Raw genomic sequence first — 19,620 nt, 5'->3', positions numbered from 1 at the left:
TGAGAGGATTGATACCCCTCTCATGTCCGTCCATTACATATCAAGCTTAGCTTAGATTAGCAAACTCACTAATGAGAATCTTCTATCCTTGTTCATGTGTATAAGAACCTACGTGTTACAACAAGAACCTGACCTATAAAAGTGCTTTAAGTAACCAGGCAGGCTGTTAGCCCCGGCTTCCAGTCTTAATGCCAAGCTACGCTAACTAGCTGCTGGCTGCAGCTTCATATTTAAAGCAGAGTGGTAAGCGAATAAGTGCATTTCCCCTCAAAAATATCGCTTTAATCTTGGTTTACTGGAGGCTAAGAGTGACTGCTACTTGAAAAAAAACATATTTATATAATAAACTACATCATGTTCAAACAGTCTTATTTGTCCTCCCAACGTTCTCTGCTCGACTGCCGACAGTAAGTCCCTGGATCAGACGAGTGAGAAGGTTAGAGCCTTGTACTTGTTCTTCATCCAGCTCCTGCAAACCTGGGCTTCAGCTCAGTAACCCGTGAATTTCCCCAAGCCAGACTACCGCCGAAATCTTTCTATCAGATAGGTGTGTGTGTGTGAGTGTGTGTGTGTGTGTCTGTGTCTGTGTGTGTCTGTGTGTGACCGATTAGTGGTTGTTCCAAAGTCACCTGAGGGAATCGACAGAGATTAGTTTTCACAATGCTCTCTCCCACACACACACACACACACACACACACACGCACACACACACAGACACACACACACACACAGGTTTGCACCAATGACATCAGGTAGATTGGTTGTTGTCCCTGCTGAGACCAGATATACCTCAGGCTGCATGGTGACTTTGCAGGTCTGTATGTCGACTCTATAAGTTTCAGGGAGCAGCCGCTGGGAGTGGTGTAGGTGGTGTCTGTGAAGATGGACGGTGTGAATGTGTGTGTGTGTGTGTGTGTGTGTGTGTGTGTGTGTGTGTGTGTGTGTGTGTGTGTGTTAAATGGGTTCTGATATGTTGCCGATGTTCAGAAGGAAAATTCATTCACGATTTCCTCACATTCCCAAGCGTTTAAAGACAAATAACGATGACACAGTGTGGTAAAGGCGTATTTGTTTACATCTGAGCCAATGCTCAAATTAGCAGCAAGCCTAGACAAAAAAAAAGCATTACAGACACATTTGGGAAATTCTTAAAGTGGTTGTTTATTGCACACCTTGAATTAACGCTCCGTAATGAATGTGAATGCGAAAAATCACATTTCAAATAAAATGTGTTTTATCTTTTAATTGCTATTTCATCTTCGTGGAGCACTTTGTGACATCTGCTCTTGAGACGTGCGATATAAATAAACATATTATTATGCTAGTCATTCTGAGGGCCGTCCAAAACAAAGCAGTCAGGTTTTGACATTAATTATATGCAGACAGTGCAAATTCTACACCATTGACAACATCGGCAACAGTGAGCGGAAATGTTCGGCTTGTATACGTGTGGACGACCACGTACGTGTTTATGTGTAAAACCGTGCCGGTTTTCCCGGGAGCTTGCTCTTGTCTGTCAGCCAGAATTTGCTGACCAGGCGGCTCGGCAAGGACAGAGGGAGGATCTCTCACACACACAGTTCCATCCACCTACCCATCAACACACACACACACACACACACACACACACACACACACACACACACACACACTGTGCTTATTTTTTCTCTAATAGCAAAAGTTTGTAGTTTAAAATGGGGATCCTAACTTCGTCTCCTTGTTTCTCTCTTGTAGGCGACACAGCTGGATCCTGCGGCGATCCTGGCATTCCCTCCCATGGTTCGAGGGAACAAACAGATTTCAGGATCCGGTCCAAGGTTCACTTCGGCTGCTCGGAGGGCTACGATCTGATTGGTTCGACAGAAAGGATGTGCTTCCCTAACGGGACGTGGTCTGGCACGCAGCCCTTCTGTAAACGTAGGAAGATAATTTGACTTAATCTACATCCCAATACAATCCGCCACCTTGACACTGATCCAGTTCATAGCTCCACCCATGTACTGCAGAGTTTCCCCTCAATGATCAGTCACAGAGCTGGAACTCATTAAGATGCACCAAGCTTATTTTGCTCTCTCATTTCCCCCCCAGCTGTCCAGTGCGGTAACCCTGGCACTCCCAGTAATGGCAGAGTATTTCGTTTGGATGGAACGACATTCTCTCACTCCGTCATCTACTCCTGCATGGAGGGCTACCTGCTCACTGGCGCCACCACCAGGCTGTGTCAGGCCAATGGAACCTGGACAGGAGCACAGCCCAACTGTACCAGTAAGTCACCTCCTGAATGTTGAGATCAGTTTTTAGATACACTGTTGCCCATAAAGTTGGAATATTTTGTTTTCAGACACAGCCTTTTATTTATTCCTATTCAAATGCATCAGTCATCACTTTTGACCAGGTGCAATGATTACATTGTGTGTCACAATTACCCAGGTGAAAATGTATTCATTTGTTTGGTGCTATAAAAGACAAGACATTTTCAAATTATTCCAACTTTATGGGCGACGCTATAGTTTAACGATATGGGAATGCTTCATTAGTGAATGTGGTTTTCTTATTATTTGGAATAAACTCACACCTAAGGTGACTTGGAGGCTAAAGAGCAGCGTGTCAGCTTTATGTATCACTTACTATATATATAATCAGGGTATTAAATCCTTTGCTTTGCAAACAACGTCAATTCTGCAAACCATAAACGTCACCCGACTCCTGATGTGTGATTATAAGGTTTCCTTTCAGCCCTTTGCGACCCTATTTGATCCCCGGTTTTAAATTATTCTGCGACAGCAAAGGTTCTGAGTAATGAAATCAGTCTCAAATCGTCATGCTCCTCAGACTCCAAAGGGTGACATGAATAAATAACCTTCATCTGTGTTTACTTTAGCTAATTTGCTTTTTTTTTTTTTAAATCATAACCATAAAATATAATTCTCTTCCCGTATGAAATGTGACCAAAGCCGTGGTTGAACAAGTGTTAATCAGTGCTGCATGTTACACGGACTACATAATCTGAATGGAAAGTGGCATATAACACTAAAAATTAACAAGCAGTACACTTGTTAACAAAATGCCGTGTTGGGTCTTACACCCTACATGAAGGAGTCCCAGCAGTATTTTTATGTTGTCCAATTTTCAGAAGAAAAGAGCTTTAAAAGATCCAGCAGTATGGAACAAAAAGGTAGAAAGGCTGAGGAACCACATCTCTATACGGGGTCCTGGAAGGGAGGAAAAGTTTTTAAGAATCCCCTGACTTACAGGAGATAGCTTTTACAGTAGATTACAATACATTAGTAGCCATGACAGTATCAGGGGGTGGGTTAAAAAGCATTTAAAGTGCCTATTAGACTATGAAGGACAGTGCTGTATAAGTGCAGTCTGGGGAAACCTAATGCCCCTTAAAAGAGTCCCTGGACAGCATCAGCCATTTTTAATATTGTTGTTGTTTCATTCATAACAAGTGGAGCCCATATCTGAGTCTGAAGAGATCATGAGGACTGTGTGATCTCACATATTTGCTGCACACAGTGAAAATTACACAATGAAGGAGACGAATAGTTAAGTATAGTGTTTATAGATCATTGGGAGGTTCAACCCCAGGATCACAGCTTTTCTTTGGACTAGAGATTAGAGTTACAGTCTAAATATTGCCAACTATGTCATTCCAAGGTATATTTATTAGAGGGTCCTTTCAAGGCTGACATAGTTTGGATAAAACAAATATAAAATTAAGTATATAAATATATATATATCCTCTTTCATGACAACTCCATCCATATAATTTACTTCACTCACCTCCACTTTATCTCTCCTTATATCCTGTATATAAAGTGCATATATGCTAATAAGAAAATTCAGATTATCTCGTGCCATAGCATGAAGTACTCCTCATCTTCATCCCACCACTCACTCTGCAATCCCACTTGTCCACCTCCATAGTGATACACTGCGGGGATCCAGGTGTGACGGCTAACGGCCTCCGCTATGGAGAAGACTTCACGATTGGCCAGAACGTTTCCTTCCAGTGCCAACCGGGATACAGAATGGAGGAAGACGGATCGCCTTTGAGGACGTGCACCCACAACGGGACGTGGAGTGGGATTATGCCGATGTGTACAGGTAGATTGTCTTGTAATTGCCGTGATGAGATTAAATCGGAGCTGTGACTGTGATTGAAAGTCTTCCTCGACGAGAGTGTCTCACAACTGTTCGCTTTGGCAAGTTTTGACGGCTATAAAAGAATCAGCTAAATCGGTGATTGAAATCAATTATCTAATCAAGCAGTCTCTACATCTATCAGTCAGTCCAACGACAGTCATTTTTCTCCCTGCAGCTGCTCAAATCTGGATGCGTTTTTTTTTTTTTCTCTCTTGCTCTTTCCCAACTCCTCCCTCTCTCTGTCTCTCATAGCTGTGACGTGCCCGGCGCCCCCTGCCATCAGCAACGGGGTACTGCAGGGCAGTGACTTTGAATGGGGCAGCAGCGTGAGCTACAGTTGCTCACCTGGATACGAGCTCTCATTCCCGGCTGTCCTGACCTGTGTGTCCAATGGCACCTGGAGCGGCATGCTACCACAGTGCTTACGTAAGAACACACACACACACACACACATTTCAACCCACTCATATGACAGCACACACATTATTATTTTATTTATAAACCATGAGTTATGATTGGAAGCAAAATCTACATTTGTCCTTGAGCTACTCAAAAAGTACATAAGTGCTTGTCACATACTAAAATGGGATTGTGTGTGTGTGTGTGTGTGTGTGTGTGTGTGTGTGTGTGTGTGTGTGTGTGTGTGTGTGTCATGTTTGCAGCCAAGTTTTGTGGTGACCCGGGGACCCCAGTCGGTGGTTTCAGAGAGGGGCGAAGTTTCATCTACCAATCAGAAGTCTCCTTCAGTTGTAGCGTTCCACTCATCCTGGTCGGCACGGCAACCAGACTTTGTGAAAGTGACGGTACCTGGAGTGGCACGCAGCCTCGCTGTATCGGTAATTTGAGTCATTTATGTTGACCAGACACAACAAAACACGGAGGAACATCATACATTATAGATGATGATAAAAGTGAAAGATATTATCCATCTAGTGCCATCTACTGGCTGTTGGCTGTCAGTGACAAAAATAAGCTCTTAACAAAAGACTACAAAGTGAATATGATTAAAAAAAACACAATGTTTTATGTATAATAAACAGTCAGACACAAAGGTATGTTGACGTCATAGGTTTCGATTTGCTAGATTAATTATGCATGATTAGCCAATATTTGTTAGCCTTCAGTTAGCATAGTGTTGGCTAGCTTATGTTTGCAGACGATTGTATATTTTGTATTTGGCTTGTAGATCTGAAGGTAGCTCATCCACCTTTTGTTCTTTGGAACTTGAAAGTTTTCAATACTTGGAGAGACATTTTGATCAAAAGGAAGAATGTTTTAAGATTTGAAACCCAACTCAACTAAGTGAAAACTTTGGCACTGTATTTTTAGATTAAAAAGTAAACAGAATGTGTGTATTATCCTGTTCAACTAAGTCTCAAACTTGTTCAACCTACAGTACTGAGGCTTTTAACCTCCACCAAATATTATTCTAGATTTTACTGAATACTTTTGAATAGTTCCTGACTATATCATCAATCATTTACCATCACATAAGCTCGACCAGTCTGGTGTCCTCGGGCAGCGGTGTCTTCACTTCAAAGTCTGGGTTAGAATTACAAGGCGGCGGTGGTAAATCCGAGAGAGCCCCCAGACTTTTGAATGATATTTCTTCGGAGGTAAAAATAAGTATCATGCCGAAGCTATTACAGATTGGTTTTTAATGTTGTCCCATGGCTGAGCAGGTTTTCTTTTGATTAATATTGTTTTTGCTACCCGTATGTTTACTTTCCTGACTGTTTTGTGGGTTTGTAACCTATGAAACACATGATTTACTTGATGCTGGCCTGCCAGTCTATTATGACTGGTTTATGGCTCAGCAGGGAGCCTTGACTGGTGACTGATGTCCCTCCTGCCTAATGATCGGGGCAATTAATGGCCCATCGGCGGCGGCCACATTTCAGTTGACTCATGTGGGCTGCATGCAGACTGTTCTGTCAAAGTTAAAGTTTCACAGACTTGGAATAATAATGAAAGAATAATGAGCAGGGACTGGAGGCATATCTGAGATATGTTGTAAATGAAGAAGGAGCCTGAGGACGAGAAGCCTTTAAACGATTCCAATGTTTTTAAAGGTATTGTTTCCAAACTGCCCACTCTTTTTTAGAAACATTTAAATTGAGTCTCCATCAGCCGCGATGGCATGGCTAACACATTCAAGTGCAGCTGGTCATTCATCAAATAACCATTCTACTTTTAAAATACAGGTCAGAAACCTACTGTGATGTAGGTATTGCACAATATATAATCATAATGTCCTTATTTGCACTGATCAGGTGAATTCCATTCCTCTGAGAGAAAAGTTATACACTGTACAAGTTTTAATATGCAGTGATCTGATATAGACTTGTTATAGATATGACAGAGGAAGTGCTTACGCTATAAAAGTCTAGAAGGGATATTCAGCGGCCATTACAAACGGCCCCACTGGGTCACTTCACCCCCACGTGATGTTTAGAGCACCACTTCACGTGCTTGATTCACAGCGGGTGCTTAGACATCAAGTGTGGTGATGAATTGCAATAAATGAGAGCTTTATTTTTTTATTGCGAACAGACGCTTGACTCCTTGTTCCCCCATAGCACTAGATAAGGCAGACTTCCAAAACTTTACAGCTGCTATAAAGCCGGATGTTCCTTGTGAAGCAAGAAATCCGCCAGAAGAAGGCTCCCTCCGAAGTGTTACGTCACCGATGTAAATACTTCATCTGTAACCACTGGAAAGGAGAAGAGATAGAAGAAGGAATCTTTCAGTTTCCACATCATGATGTGTTTTTTTTAACACTGAGACTTTTTTTCTAGGATGGAAGTGAATGTTCAGTGTGTGTGTGTGTGTGTTTTCTTGTGTGATTTATTAGTGTGTGATGGCAGCTGTATATTGGTGCGATGTGTATTACTATGTGCCCGACAAAGAATGAGTTTTGAGCCGAAGAAGCCTGCTCTTTAAAGAAGACAGACGAAGGGGGAGGTAGGCGTGTGGGCAGGGAGAGATACAGTGACATGGGATGATAGAAGACGGAGGAAGGGAGCAGTTAGAGAGAGAGCGAGAGACAACAGTGTGTGTGTGTGTGTGTGTGTGAGAGAGAGAGAGAGAGAGAGGGGGGGGGGCAGTTAGAGAGGTACAGGAAGAGAGAGTGAGGTTGAGGGGGAGAGTGAATCTGTCATTTCGGAAGCTGTATTGAATCGAGCTCTGCGTCAGGATGTGCTCTACATGCTGATGTTGCTGCCACACACACACACACACACTTAGAGCTGGCCCGGCTTCGTTTTCTGATAAAGCACTACTGCCCCCTGCTGTCCTGTAGGGATCTATACCCTGCTGTTTCCATGACAACAGAGGAAAGGAAAAGAGAGTTGAGGGAGGACATACAATGTTGCTGCTAATTTATCTTTCTTTTAGATTCCGTGTGTTATAACCTCCTGGCTTGTGCCGTCCTTTTCAGAGCCCACCAAAACAAGTTGTGATAACCCAGGAACGCCACGCTACGGCTCCTTAAACCGGACCTACGGCTTCAAGGTAACACGTCTTCCTACCCAAGAAGTGAACTCACTAACTGCTAGAGAAGCTAGTCATCGCGGTTCCTTTGATAGGCAACAAGCTATACAATGACAAAGCAATAGACAGAATCTTGAAGGTGTCTATCTACATGCATGTGCCTAGTTTTTATGTGCACATGTTTTGAGACGAATTCTTAAATAATCTGAATAATTGTGTATGGAGCAATTGGCTCATATGCTAAGAATCAGCCATTATTTTCCATTTAGCATCAGCGAGAACTCTTAAGATAATGATTACACTTTGTGCTGAATTTATTACACTATTACATTTTTTTTTATGCATAGTTTAAAATTAAATATTTTTCTTGCAATGTGATTATATTACATTATGCACATAATAGTTATTATGCTACGGGCTCAGGGTTTTCATACATGATGTGTTATTATTTTATTACCTTTAATTGTTACATTATGCTCGGTTACGACATTGTGCAGTTTTTACATCGTGAGTCACTACAATTACAGCAAAAAATGACTCTTTCGTCTTAATAACTGCTTGTCATACGCATCATAAGACATCCTTACCTGTCCTCTAAATATGATGAGCAGGTTGGATTGAGATTTAAAAAAACTATTATCTATGGTGTCTATGATAAGTCCCAGTTTCTGCTCAGGTACCAAAGTTTAATTAAAACACTTAGAGTATGCTGTTACATGCATTTGCAGTTGCATAGTAATTGCCCAGTCATACACTAAATGTTTGTTTGTATTTTATGAATTTGATGAATGGCATCAAACACTCCAACTACGCAAACAAGACTGTTCATCTGTAATAATATCTGACCTAGATGACATGTGTAGCTTTCTGTTACTAATATTTCATCTCCTCTCTGTGCAGGTGGGGAACGTGGTGTCATTTCAGTGCCAGCCGGGTCATTTGATTCAGGGCTCCTCCTCTAGAACCTGCCAGCCTGATCTGACGTGGACCGGAACGCAACCCGAGTGCATACGTAGGAACCATATACACCCAACCGTCTTGTTAATCTAGCCCGTCCATCCTCTGCCGGTCAGACTTTAATTCCGCCGTCTCTCCTCCGCCCTTCCAGCCCACGCCTGTAAGCAGCCGGAGAGCCCGCTCCATGTGGACGTGGTGGGAATGGATCTGCCTGGTTTTGGCTACACGTTGGTGTACAGCTGTCAGCACGGCTACTTCCTGGCGGGAGGTTCTGAGCACAGAGTCTGCAAGAGTGACGGCACTTGGACGGGAAAGATGCCTATATGTCGAGGTAAGGAGAAGAAAAAAATCATCATCTTGTCCATAAAAATGGAGCGTGAGTGAACTGGTAGGAGCACTGAGTGCGTCTTGCTCAAGGACACCTTGTCAGCACGCATACTGGGGGGAGACTGGCCATCTGGTCTAGGGTGAGATATCCTGGTGGTCTGGTCACTGGTCTGGCAGCCCTGATAAAAAAAACAAAAAAAAGATAGAACAATATCCTATGGTGTTTCATCCTTCATTAGATTTGCCTGACCAGGTCCTTACAGCTGAGCTTATGGATTCATCACATCTCTTGAGCCAACAATGACAGACTGTTGAGCATAAACTGTGACGGCTAACATCTATCTAATCATGAAATTACCAAAAAGTGTGCACATTATCATGTTGCCACACATGAAATCCCAGCAACGTAAATAATATTGTTTGCCTGCTTTGCATATTATGAGAAGTGGGATAAGCTGTATGTTGGGTGTGTTGGGTGCCAGACCTTTTTTTATTATTACTATTATTATTATTATTATTATATTTTTGGGATATCCATCCTGGTCTTGTTCCATTCTCGTGTTGTTTTATTCCAGTCAATCAGTGCCGTCTTGTTGTGTGTATGTCAGCTAATTCAGGGATTGACCCTTTACCTGACCTCGTTTGTACTCACCTACAGTACTCCCCATTAGGGCAGTGCTTAAACTTCATCAATACTTGCCAAAACAATCTCGCCATAATGTCTTTTTAGTAGCTGCATGTTGTGGAGCTCTCGCTCGCATCACAACATCAGCAGACGGAGTTTTCCAAGCTGCAAATGGAATCGTAGATGTTTTAAATCTCCACTTTTTTTCCGAGCGCTTTAACGACGTCTCGTCCACTTCGGCTCCCAAAGTGGAGACGGGAGGCGTCTTCTCCATCTCGAAAATTGAGACAAAATAATCCCACCACAGGGTTCATTTAGTCGTTCTTCTGTTGTATCTCAGAAACTTCCATCAGCACTATGACGAGAGGCGAGAGGTGCATGCTTTTTCTCTTATTCATCAACAAATGTTAACCGGGGGAAGCTGTGGGCGCCACCTCGGCAGAGAAAAAGAGCGCAAGCTTCAACTTTGAAATTGTTCCACCAAGGCCGTCACCCCTTTGCCCCGAGGTAGCCTTTAAAATTGGAGCACTCTGATCCAATTTGAGATTCGAGGACAAATACCCTCTCCTCCTGCTTGCCTTTACTTGTTGGCAACAATGGCTGCATCTCCAAGTGACGAGAGCAGCTGCCCTGAATGGTCAAACTCAAAGTGTCTTGAGTCCCTTTTTTTTTTGTGTGGAAAGGATCCAATATGCGTGACAATTATTGGTCGCGAACTCTATTTGCATCGCCAAATAACCCATTAAAGAGGCTTATTTTGGGGCTGACCCTTTTCAACACACTTGTCGCTCATTATGCGCATGTGTGACTAGTAGTGACCAACGCTGCATTCTAATTCGGGGATGTGAAGTGCACTCCCCGCCACATCAGCCTGGTGTCTTAATAAATCGCCTGATGGGCCTCGTACGTTAAACAAGACTAACCAAATACCTTTTAATACCTTATCTTGTTCATCCCTGCATCTCTGCTCATGAGACGTTAACTTCCACCCTCTGTTTCTGTGTAGCTGGAGAGAAGAAGAAGCCTGTGAAACCAGCAACAGGAACTCCCAGCCCCAAACTAAACGGTCAGTTCTAATCCAGTCTTTTTTTATTCCGGGCTAGTGCAGCCCTGTCATCCGTTCTCCCGTCTTGACTCTGTTCTATTTTGGTGCGGTTCTAGTTTGGACTTGTCTACTATGCTTTAATACATTCTGCTCCGCTAGTGTCCTCTCCCCGCTCTGCTCTGTTTCACAGTGTTGTTCCTCCCATGTTTTGGTCGATTCTTTTTATTGTACCTCACTGTGCTTTTCTATGGTAGTTCTAAATAATTGATTTTTCCTCACTGCGCATTGAAAAGCATATTAACTACAATGCTGTTCTGCTTCTCCCCGTCCGGCCGTTTGGTTCAGGTCTCCGTTGTGATTCCGTCCTGTTCTGGTGCAATTTGAATAACTCGTTGCTTCTCATTACTCAGGAAGGAGTTCCCGTAGCTACTGTTGTTCCTGTAATTATCGACGCAGGATGCAGCCTTTAAATCACATGAGAGATGCCGCCTAAAGCCGCGCATTCATTCTCTTTTCTAACGTTTTCTAACTACTGTACAACATATGGATGTAGGGTTATTTGCAACCTGAACTTCTGTGTATTTACATATTTACTTTGTGGAATACCAGCAAGGCACATGAGAAGAGTCATAATTCTGACCTAAATGTGTTTTTCTGCACCGTGTTTATTTGATTTAAGAAAATATTGCATAACATCTAAGATCTCACTGATGGCCCGAAGCCCTCTAAGACTAAACCATGTCAAACAACAACAAAAAGCCGTTTCTTCTTCTTTGTTCATGCATACTGTGCTTGTGAAGGGGAAGAGTGTTGACGACCTAGACTGTTGTGAATAAAGTTGTGCAATCGATGTTAGCTAGAAAAATACATGATCTGCCTTCATCTCATTTCTATTTGTTCTGTTTCCTTCTATTTGTTCTATAAATGCTGTTTTATTATTATTTCTAATCCATTCTCTTTATTTTGTTCTGGTCTAATCCATCCTGCTCTATTCTGTTGTAATGTGTTTTCGTCTGTTCATCTATTCTCGTCTCATGTGTTCTGACCTGCTCAACCATCCTCTCCTCTGTTCCGCAGTTCCAGATGATGTCTTTGCTCCTAACTACATATGGAAAGGTTCCTATAATTACCGCGGGAGGAAGCAGCCCATGACACTGAGCATCACCAGCTTCAACTCCACAACAGGGAGAGTCAACGTCTCCCTTAGCAACGGCAACATGGACCTGCTCCTGTCAGGCATGTTGGAATCATTAATTAAACCCTCCATCCTGTTTATCCAGTACAGTATATGAACATTATAGGACATGTCATAGTCACAAGTACTGCATGTCATGGTTACTGTATGGTTTATGATTGCTAACAGATTAAAGAAACACCGAGCTATTCTATGAAATATGGAGCTCCTATCATTAACACATTTGCTGAGACGCTTGAATCAGTTGTTGTTTTCTTACAGTTTCTAGATTTTACTGCTTTCCCGGAGCTATCAAGCTTCTTTTTAATGCTCTTACTGTATTCCCCCCTCCTCAGGAAAAACTCACACATACACTTATTCACACACAGACCTCCCAGGGTCCTACAACAGTGCCAGCAGGGGGTTAAGACCCTATTAAAACACAAATCCTGTTGAAGCTAGAATTGGTTCCTGGAGTTAGCAGAGTGCACAAACACCATATCATAAAACCATGCAGCTACAGTATCAGACTTTCAACATGCATTCTCTGGCTTAAAGGAGGCCGCTTTACTGGAGATCAATAACAGCTAAAGCTGCACTCACGCACCAAAAGGCCAGGGCTCAGCTGCATAAAACTTTAATGTTTTTGCTCTTATGATATTTCTTAAAATGTCAAGTATTCCTTACCTAAGCGCTTTAATGTGTACTGCGGTAGTTCAACATTTTGGGAAAATACCCATATTTGCTTTCTTTCCCAGAGTAAATTAAGAGGACAATATGAGCCTGGTTACAAAAGCAGAAAAATGACTGCATGTTTGAACTTCTTCACTTTTAGTTTTTGTCCACACACTCTCAAAATTCTGCTGTGAGGTTTTTAAACATTTAATGAATGTTGTTTATTTACAGTTGCGTTCAGATGACTTTCTCTTAACGATTTCCAATTGGCCATGACATATTCATCTCACAGATGCACCATGGGAAGAAGAAACAAACCGAAAGCTCTAACCATCTGTAATAATTACCCAGTCGTTGTATTCTAGTGTGTTTAACTCTGTTATATTGTAACCCAGTTATATGTGCTGTCCTCTGTAGGACTGTATAAGGCTTCTGAGGCCAGGCTGTTACTGCTGATGTACCAGGTGAACTACGCAAACCAGGGAAACCAACTCAAAGACTCGGCTAGCTCTCCGGCCAAAATCGTAGATGACTCCTGGACCATGGATGGTTTTGTAAGTCTCAGTGGAAGACATAGCTATTGTATACACTTTTATTTCACTACATGCTGTGAATATTAATTGACGCATTCAGGTCAGTCAGAGAGACATTTCACTGATTCTTACTTGGCATGTTGTTCAACCAAAATCAGTGTTTTTAGTCAAGCAAACATTTAATCAATATATGAACAAAAGAAATCTGAAATATGCATTTTGTTCATGTTTTCTTTTCGACACAAACAAACCCTTTCCTGTTATGTGTCCCGTGTTTTCTCCTCCCCAGGTTTCAGCAGAGCCTGATGGTTCTAGTTACGTATTCCAGGGTTTCATTCAGGGAAAAGACTATGGACAGTTTGGACTGCAAAGACTGGGTACGTCTCTCTTAGGTTAAGGGACAGCATCACAGTGGTCCATTTGGACTATAAATGCTAATGGGAAAAATCTGCTGAAATTGTTGCAAGAACCGTACGAATGGAGAAAGCGATCGGGGAGCTTCTCTTTGTTGCTAACTGTGACCTTATTGCTCGCACTTGGTCGGCCTTGGACTGGACACAAAAAGCTGACTGGCATTCATCTGACAAAGACTGGACTCAATTAACCTCCATCCAGAGATGACTTCCATCTCCATCAAATAGAGTTGAAAGCAGTCTCTCTCTTTGATTTTTAAGTAGCTGCTGTGCAGTGATGCCCAAATCAGACTGCCCAAAAACAAAAATATAGCAGCAGATTTAACAGGATCTGACCACTTCTCCACTCCATGGAGCTCCTGCAAGTGTGAGAAAATGTCGACACTGTTGACAAGATGTCACTTGCAGCTGCCGTGGTGAGAAATGCCAATCCTGTATAGGCTTTGACAGTTACTAGCATCCCTGTCACACGTGTCATACATACCGTCTATTTTTGGGAACAAAGTCACAGTTTTGATGATGTTAAAGCTCTCCTTTTACCATGTCATCCAATCTAATTTGTGGGAAAATGGCGTTTTCTTCTGTGTCGCAGGTCTGAATATGTCAGAGAGTCAGAACTCGCCGCCCCCGCAGCTCGGCACCAACAGCAGTTCCGTGGCGATCGCTATTCTGGTGCCTTTCTTCGCTCTCATATTCACCGGCTTTGGCTTCTATCTCTACAAACAAAGGTATGTGCTAAAAAGGTGCAACCTCCTTTAAGTGTATTTCTGTTCAATTTCAGCAGCAGAGAAGAAAACATTCCTCTCACTTCACCGCTGTTTTTCATTATATCATCTTCTAGAAAATGTTGAACTACAGTGTTAACATTTGGAGAAGCAGTCTAATTCATGAAATCAGGAGCTGCCTCGGTGGTTCGGTCGCTGAGGTGCTAAGAGACAGTCAAGTCGCTGTCTGTTGGAAACCGTGCTAGAAAACAACTCTGCTTAGGAGGTGTTAAATTGGATTTTTTCAGAGATAGGATTTAAGCACAACTGACTGGTGTTCGCATTGTTAACGGATGCAAATAATTCCTATTCTGCCATTAATATCTGGAGAAAAAGGCTTGCAGCAGGAATTGGTTTTGGATGGGCTGATTGGAATCTCACTAGGCTTCCTAAAAAGCACAACGCTCTCTCTAATCCTCCTTAAAGCTTGTTTACGCCTCTCCTCCCCAGACTGCATTCGCTCATCCACTGGCTACCCGCTTCTGTTCATATTAATAGGAAATTAGAATGACTTCATCACTCTAATGGTGTATCGGTGTTGTTGTTTTTCCCACAGAACCACACCAAAAACACAGTACACGGGCTGCTCCGTCCACGAAAACAACAACGGCCAGGCCGCCTTCGAGAACCCGATGTACAACACCAACGCCAAGGCTGTGGAGGGGAAGGCGGTGCGATTCGATCCGAATCTAAACACTGTCTGCACCATGGTCTGAGGATTGATTATCCTCACCTGAACTTCGTGACTTAGATATCTAATGGGACCACGACCGGTGTGAGGCTGCGGAAGAGGATGGGGGGGAGGGGGAGCCATGCGCTTCAAACTCAAACAGTTCGTCAGCAACATCCGTCTATACATTGATTACAAAATACCTTCAGTCCCAGTTGAGACGCCTGAGCTCCCCGAGCGGAGGGGAAAACCAAAACACAGCGTCGGCTCGTTTCATTCACGGCATTTTGTATCCACAGATCCGAACCGACGTGGACACAAAATGTCTGCTGCCTTTTGACGGATGCAACGCAGCCAGTGTGAACTGGCGGTGAGATGTGACATCAAGAGGGGGGGGGACAAACGTGGAAAAAAAGGATGCAATCCAGCAGAAAACTAAACCGACTATTATCCATCTGTAACCCCGAGACTCAGCTGGTCATGGATTATTAGTTTATGATTTGATTCTCAACCAGACACACATTATACTGCAACCCTCTTACGTAACTCCCCCCGCTCACTGTCTCGAATACCAATAGTAACGATTAAGCCATGGCCTGCTTGTCGGTTATCATGATATGTCACCGCAACCCCGACGCCCGAGTTTTGTATTTCACACGAGGCTTTGGAGAGAAGGAGCCGCTCTCGGCTCCTCGCCTGGCGAGAGGGAGAGTACATCATCAGCACTCTGGCCATGGTTATACATCATGGAGATAAACTGCACTACAAAAATGGGTTGATTTCATTTCTACCACGCAGTCTCCCCCCTGCTGTACTGAACGAAACCTTTGCTGCGAGAGAACGCAGAAGCAAAATGGCGTCCGATGGGAGAGTGTGACCCTGCGAAGACGAGAAAAATGGTGGGCTCAAAACTGACAGTACAAGACACTGTCACCAGCAGACCGGCAGGTAACCAGTGGCGAACAGGAGCCTGGCAACTAGAGGGAAACGACCTCCTGTGTCCATGACAACCAGAGGCTGCTATCACCAGTTCCTTGTCTTTTTCTATGGGAGCGTACTCTAAAATGGCTAATGCTAGCAGACAGTAGCAAAAGTTGCTGTTTTTTGAAAAAGACCAACTCCTAAGCAAAGGATAAGGGCAGCCCTGGAGACGGGCCTATAATCCTAACTGAACCCGGGATTAGAGCGAAGCAAAACTGAAAGGGGAGCCAGCACTTACAGAGCAGATGAGAAAAGACTGACTCATCTAATGGATAAACTGCTCCTTCATATTCAATGGATAAGAGACGGAGACGACCCCGAGCTGAACTGGAGGTATAGCCTAAGGGGGTCATCGAGAGGAAAACGTGAGATTTTCAAATCCTCACACAGCCAATCAGAGCCTGTCTCACCTGAAGTCAACCGCTGAAAGAGGTCAGCCTTCCCTCTTCATAACGAATCAGGTCGGACAGAATGTGGCCCTTGAGGAACGACGTTCCCCCGATCCTGTGAATGGAAATGGATTCTGGACGAGAAGGATGCTGAATGGATACAGAGGACTCTGGTGGACTAACAAAGACAAAGACTTTGAGAAACAGAGAAAGCTCTGGCACTAAAGCACATTTTACAGGAGCACTACCTGTCTTACCCACGGAGACATGGACTAACGCAGAGACAGGCAGGGAGGTGAGAGAGGGACTGACAGGATGAATGACAGACAGGAGAGATGACAGGTGCACACACAAACTCCGCAGAGACAGAAAGACGGACGGCATTAAGACACACAAGAGAGAGACAGGTAAGCGGGGATGTAAGACCGCTGCAGGCCGTCGCCCATCACTCCACAGACAGATTAACAGGTTTCTATATGGACTAACACCGACAGGCTGACAGACGGGAGACACAGGCAGACCTGAGTTGACAGAGACAGGCTCAAAGACAGACAAACAGGGTCGTCGCCCTACGACTGTGGACGCAGCTCCACTGTAATTCTGCACTCTGCGAGTGCTTATCTTCTTTCTTTGTTATTGCTGCAGAATCTTCTGATCTGTAAATCTATTGCATATATATTCGGGAGCATTCACCACCTATATTTTTGTGCTATATATTTACCACGGGGGGGGGGGGGGGGGGAGGGGAAGGCGGCTGAAAGGGAAAAGATGGATTATAGCAGAGAGTTTTAAGATAAAAAAAATAAAAGATATTACAACTATGTGCTGTTCACAGAAGTCACACGGTATTTTGGTTCCGTTCGTAACATGGAATTGGTTTATTTTTAGTTTCCTGTGTAACGTGACGTTCCTCGCACCATCACTGTCTTTCCCACTGAGGCGGTCGTGAGTGTCGTCGTTGTCATTACTGTTGAGATGCAAGGTTGGCCAGCAACGATCATGATCTTTAAAGTTAACGTTTAATCAAGCATCCATCACGGACGGCAGACTTCTAAACCGTTTACAGACGGAGTTTGTGCCACGGCCAATTATCTAGCTTTAGTGACTACATGTCCATTATCGCCACCATTTGGGACACAGACTACATTTTAATGATCTGCCGGAATTACGCCGCCGTTTTCTAACCGAACCGGTGATGTGATGCGGCAGAAATGTGCACATCAAAACTCCAGAGGTCCGAGATGTCAACAAACTCCTTTTGTCATGGAAAACACATGTCATGATTTACACCTGGCCAAACTCTTATGTCGCTCTGACTCTGGTTGAAGTCTGTAATGTATGTAATAACAGTGGTAATTGCTGGTGAACTGCCCGATATGTAGTTTGTGGATGATAATCTACATACAAGATGTTTCAACCTATAGAATATATGCGAGCCGATCCATGTTCATATTTTTCTGTCATACACTAGGAGGCTTTTAAAAGGTCAGTCTGTGAACTCTTAGTAAACTTTATGATCTAATTTAGTTGGAAAATATGCAGGTTTTGGTTCTATTCTTTTCTCCCGGTGTTAAAGATGTCTCACAAATCAATGCTGAATGTCTGAGATCACAATCATTCTGCGTTAGGGGTTTTTGTGTTTACCGAGATGCACATCAATTATAAATTGACACACGTTATTCTTCAAGCCTTTAATTTCACAAAAAAAAAGAAAAAGTTTGTTCTACCTTTGCACAGTAGATTTTAATCACACTGTTTTGCTCGTGTACAAAAGCTAAAAGGCCTTGAATGTGGTTTATTTCAAAAACACTGAAGCTTTAAGACGGACTTGGGAGAAGAGCTAAAGATTTCACGTCGACAATTGAGTAAATCCAAACACATAACCGAGGCCATCGAGATTCAATATTTCCCCTCGCTTTCGCTAGTTTTTATGTCATGAAAATATAATAATCTCAGCTCTGTGTTGTTAGTTGGTAGGTATTTTTTTTTTCCCAGATCTGATCTACCACCTATTCAATTTTGTACAGCCACATCCTTCACTGTGTTTAGCAGCTGTGAGCCACTAGAGGCCGCTGTTGCACATGTCGATGGCGTTTCTGATAGTTCCATGTGCCGCCCAAGTGAACTGGGCAGAGAGACGTTGTTTGAGTTTGTGTGAAACCATGCATAACATCCATATAGTGGTGACATATTGTAAAGGTTGGGCCTGAAAATACACCATGTACCATACTTTTTATTAATTGGTTCCCACATGACAGGAATACGTGTATCAATGAGCATGAGTCACTGTTTTTCAGCTTCGGTGCCCAGAAAAAAAGAAGAAAAGAAAAAAAGACTTGTTTTGTGAGTCTGGCTTCAAGGTTTTAAAACTGGAGTGAGTTTGGGTCCCACACATGATGAATACCTGTTTTGTTTTTTTATGAGTCTAGGTGTCGGGGTAAGTGAAAACATCCCCTTTGCTTTTAGAACCCCTGAGTCTGGAGTCGCCGACTGCAACCAGCTGACCGAAAACTCCTTTTAAAAATCATCACTGATTTAAAAGCACCGCTGGCCGCGGCTTCCTTGTTTATCACAGCAGCATCTGTCCCGCACTGCATCGCTATGGTGACATTGTTTCTTCTTACGGTTTGGATTGATTGTTGTCGTTGTCGTTTGCTGTTGTTGTTGTTTTTTTCGGTACGGATCTGACACAGTGCCTACCAAAAACCACGGGACCCTCCCAGCCATCTACACACACACACATACACACACACACACACACACACACACACACACACACACACACACACACACACTTCAAACATGCACACACCCACAAACACACACACCTCCACCTGCTCCAGCGCTCCCCTTCATCAGAAGTCATTTTTTTCTAAGCTTCAGTCTATTTTGCCACAAGCTTTTCCTACTGACTGACCGCAATAAGACCCATGTGATTTGAAAGACTTAAAGCTGTTCCTGCCCGGGGGACATTGGAAATATTCACCATTTGAGAAAAAAAAAAAGATGAAATATAGAATAAAAAAGTGTTTTGTACAGAAATATATTTTTATGATGAAATTATTTGTAAAATGTATGAATCTATTATGTAAATTTTCAATGCAATGTAAGATTAAAAAAGGCTAATTGCTTTTGTATAAAAAAGAAAAAAAAAGTGTCTTCCTTTGCTGTGTTTTTACTTCAGATGACTTTCTACAAACTGATATGTTGTAACCGCTTTAACTGATTTATAAGAGGGGAACAAAACCTTATACTGCACTTCTACAACCAGACAGTCATTTTTGAGGAATATACATCGCAGTGCAAGCTAGAGATTATAAATATTATATCTTTAAGTCTTGTAATGTGGAATTTAAAAGCTATGACTGGAAAACTAGTTTCGAAGTTGGAGTACAAAGTGTATATCGAAATATATATATATAT

At 42.9% G+C, this 19,620-nt stretch overlaps 1 protein-coding gene across 2 annotated transcripts in view; it reads left to right on the top strand.

Moving 5' to 3' along the window:
* The window catches only part of csmd3b (CUB and Sushi multiple domains 3b), a 278,535-nt gene extending 261,604 nt beyond the window's left edge, over window positions 1-16,931 (top strand). For both annotated transcript variants that reach the window (XM_084033058.1, XM_084033057.1), the window contains exons 59-72: window positions 1,735-1,917; window positions 2,089-2,265; window positions 3,934-4,113; window positions 4,405-4,578; window positions 4,815-4,988; window positions 7,592-7,665; window positions 8,545-8,656; window positions 8,753-8,932; window positions 10,560-10,619; window positions 11,676-11,834; window positions 12,865-13,001; window positions 13,270-13,357; window positions 13,986-14,121; window positions 14,714-16,931. In XM_084033058.1, coding sequence (XP_083889184.1) covers window positions 1,735-1,917; window positions 2,089-2,265; window positions 3,934-4,113; window positions 4,405-4,578; window positions 4,815-4,988; window positions 7,592-7,665; window positions 8,545-8,656; window positions 8,753-8,932; window positions 10,560-10,619; window positions 11,676-11,834; window positions 12,865-13,001; window positions 13,270-13,357; window positions 13,986-14,121; window positions 14,714-14,873 — 1,994 coding nt within the window. In that variant the 3' untranslated portion in view covers window positions 14,874-16,931. The remainder of the gene's footprint in view (window positions 1-1,734; window positions 1,918-2,088; window positions 2,266-3,933; window positions 4,114-4,404; window positions 4,579-4,814; window positions 4,989-7,591; window positions 7,666-8,544; window positions 8,657-8,752; window positions 8,933-10,559; window positions 10,620-11,675; window positions 11,835-12,864; window positions 13,002-13,269; window positions 13,358-13,985; window positions 14,122-14,713) is intronic.
* Window positions 16,932-19,620: the final 2,689 nt, after the last annotated feature.

Source organism: Eutrigla gurnardus, assembly GCF_963514095.1.
Source record: "Eutrigla gurnardus genome assembly, chromosome: 17".
Taxonomy (NCBI): domain Eukaryota; kingdom Metazoa; phylum Chordata; class Actinopteri; order Perciformes; family Triglidae; genus Eutrigla; species Eutrigla gurnardus.
The sequence above is the reverse complement of the archived record's forward strand: the minus strand, read 5'-3'. Positions and strand labels throughout refer to the sequence as shown.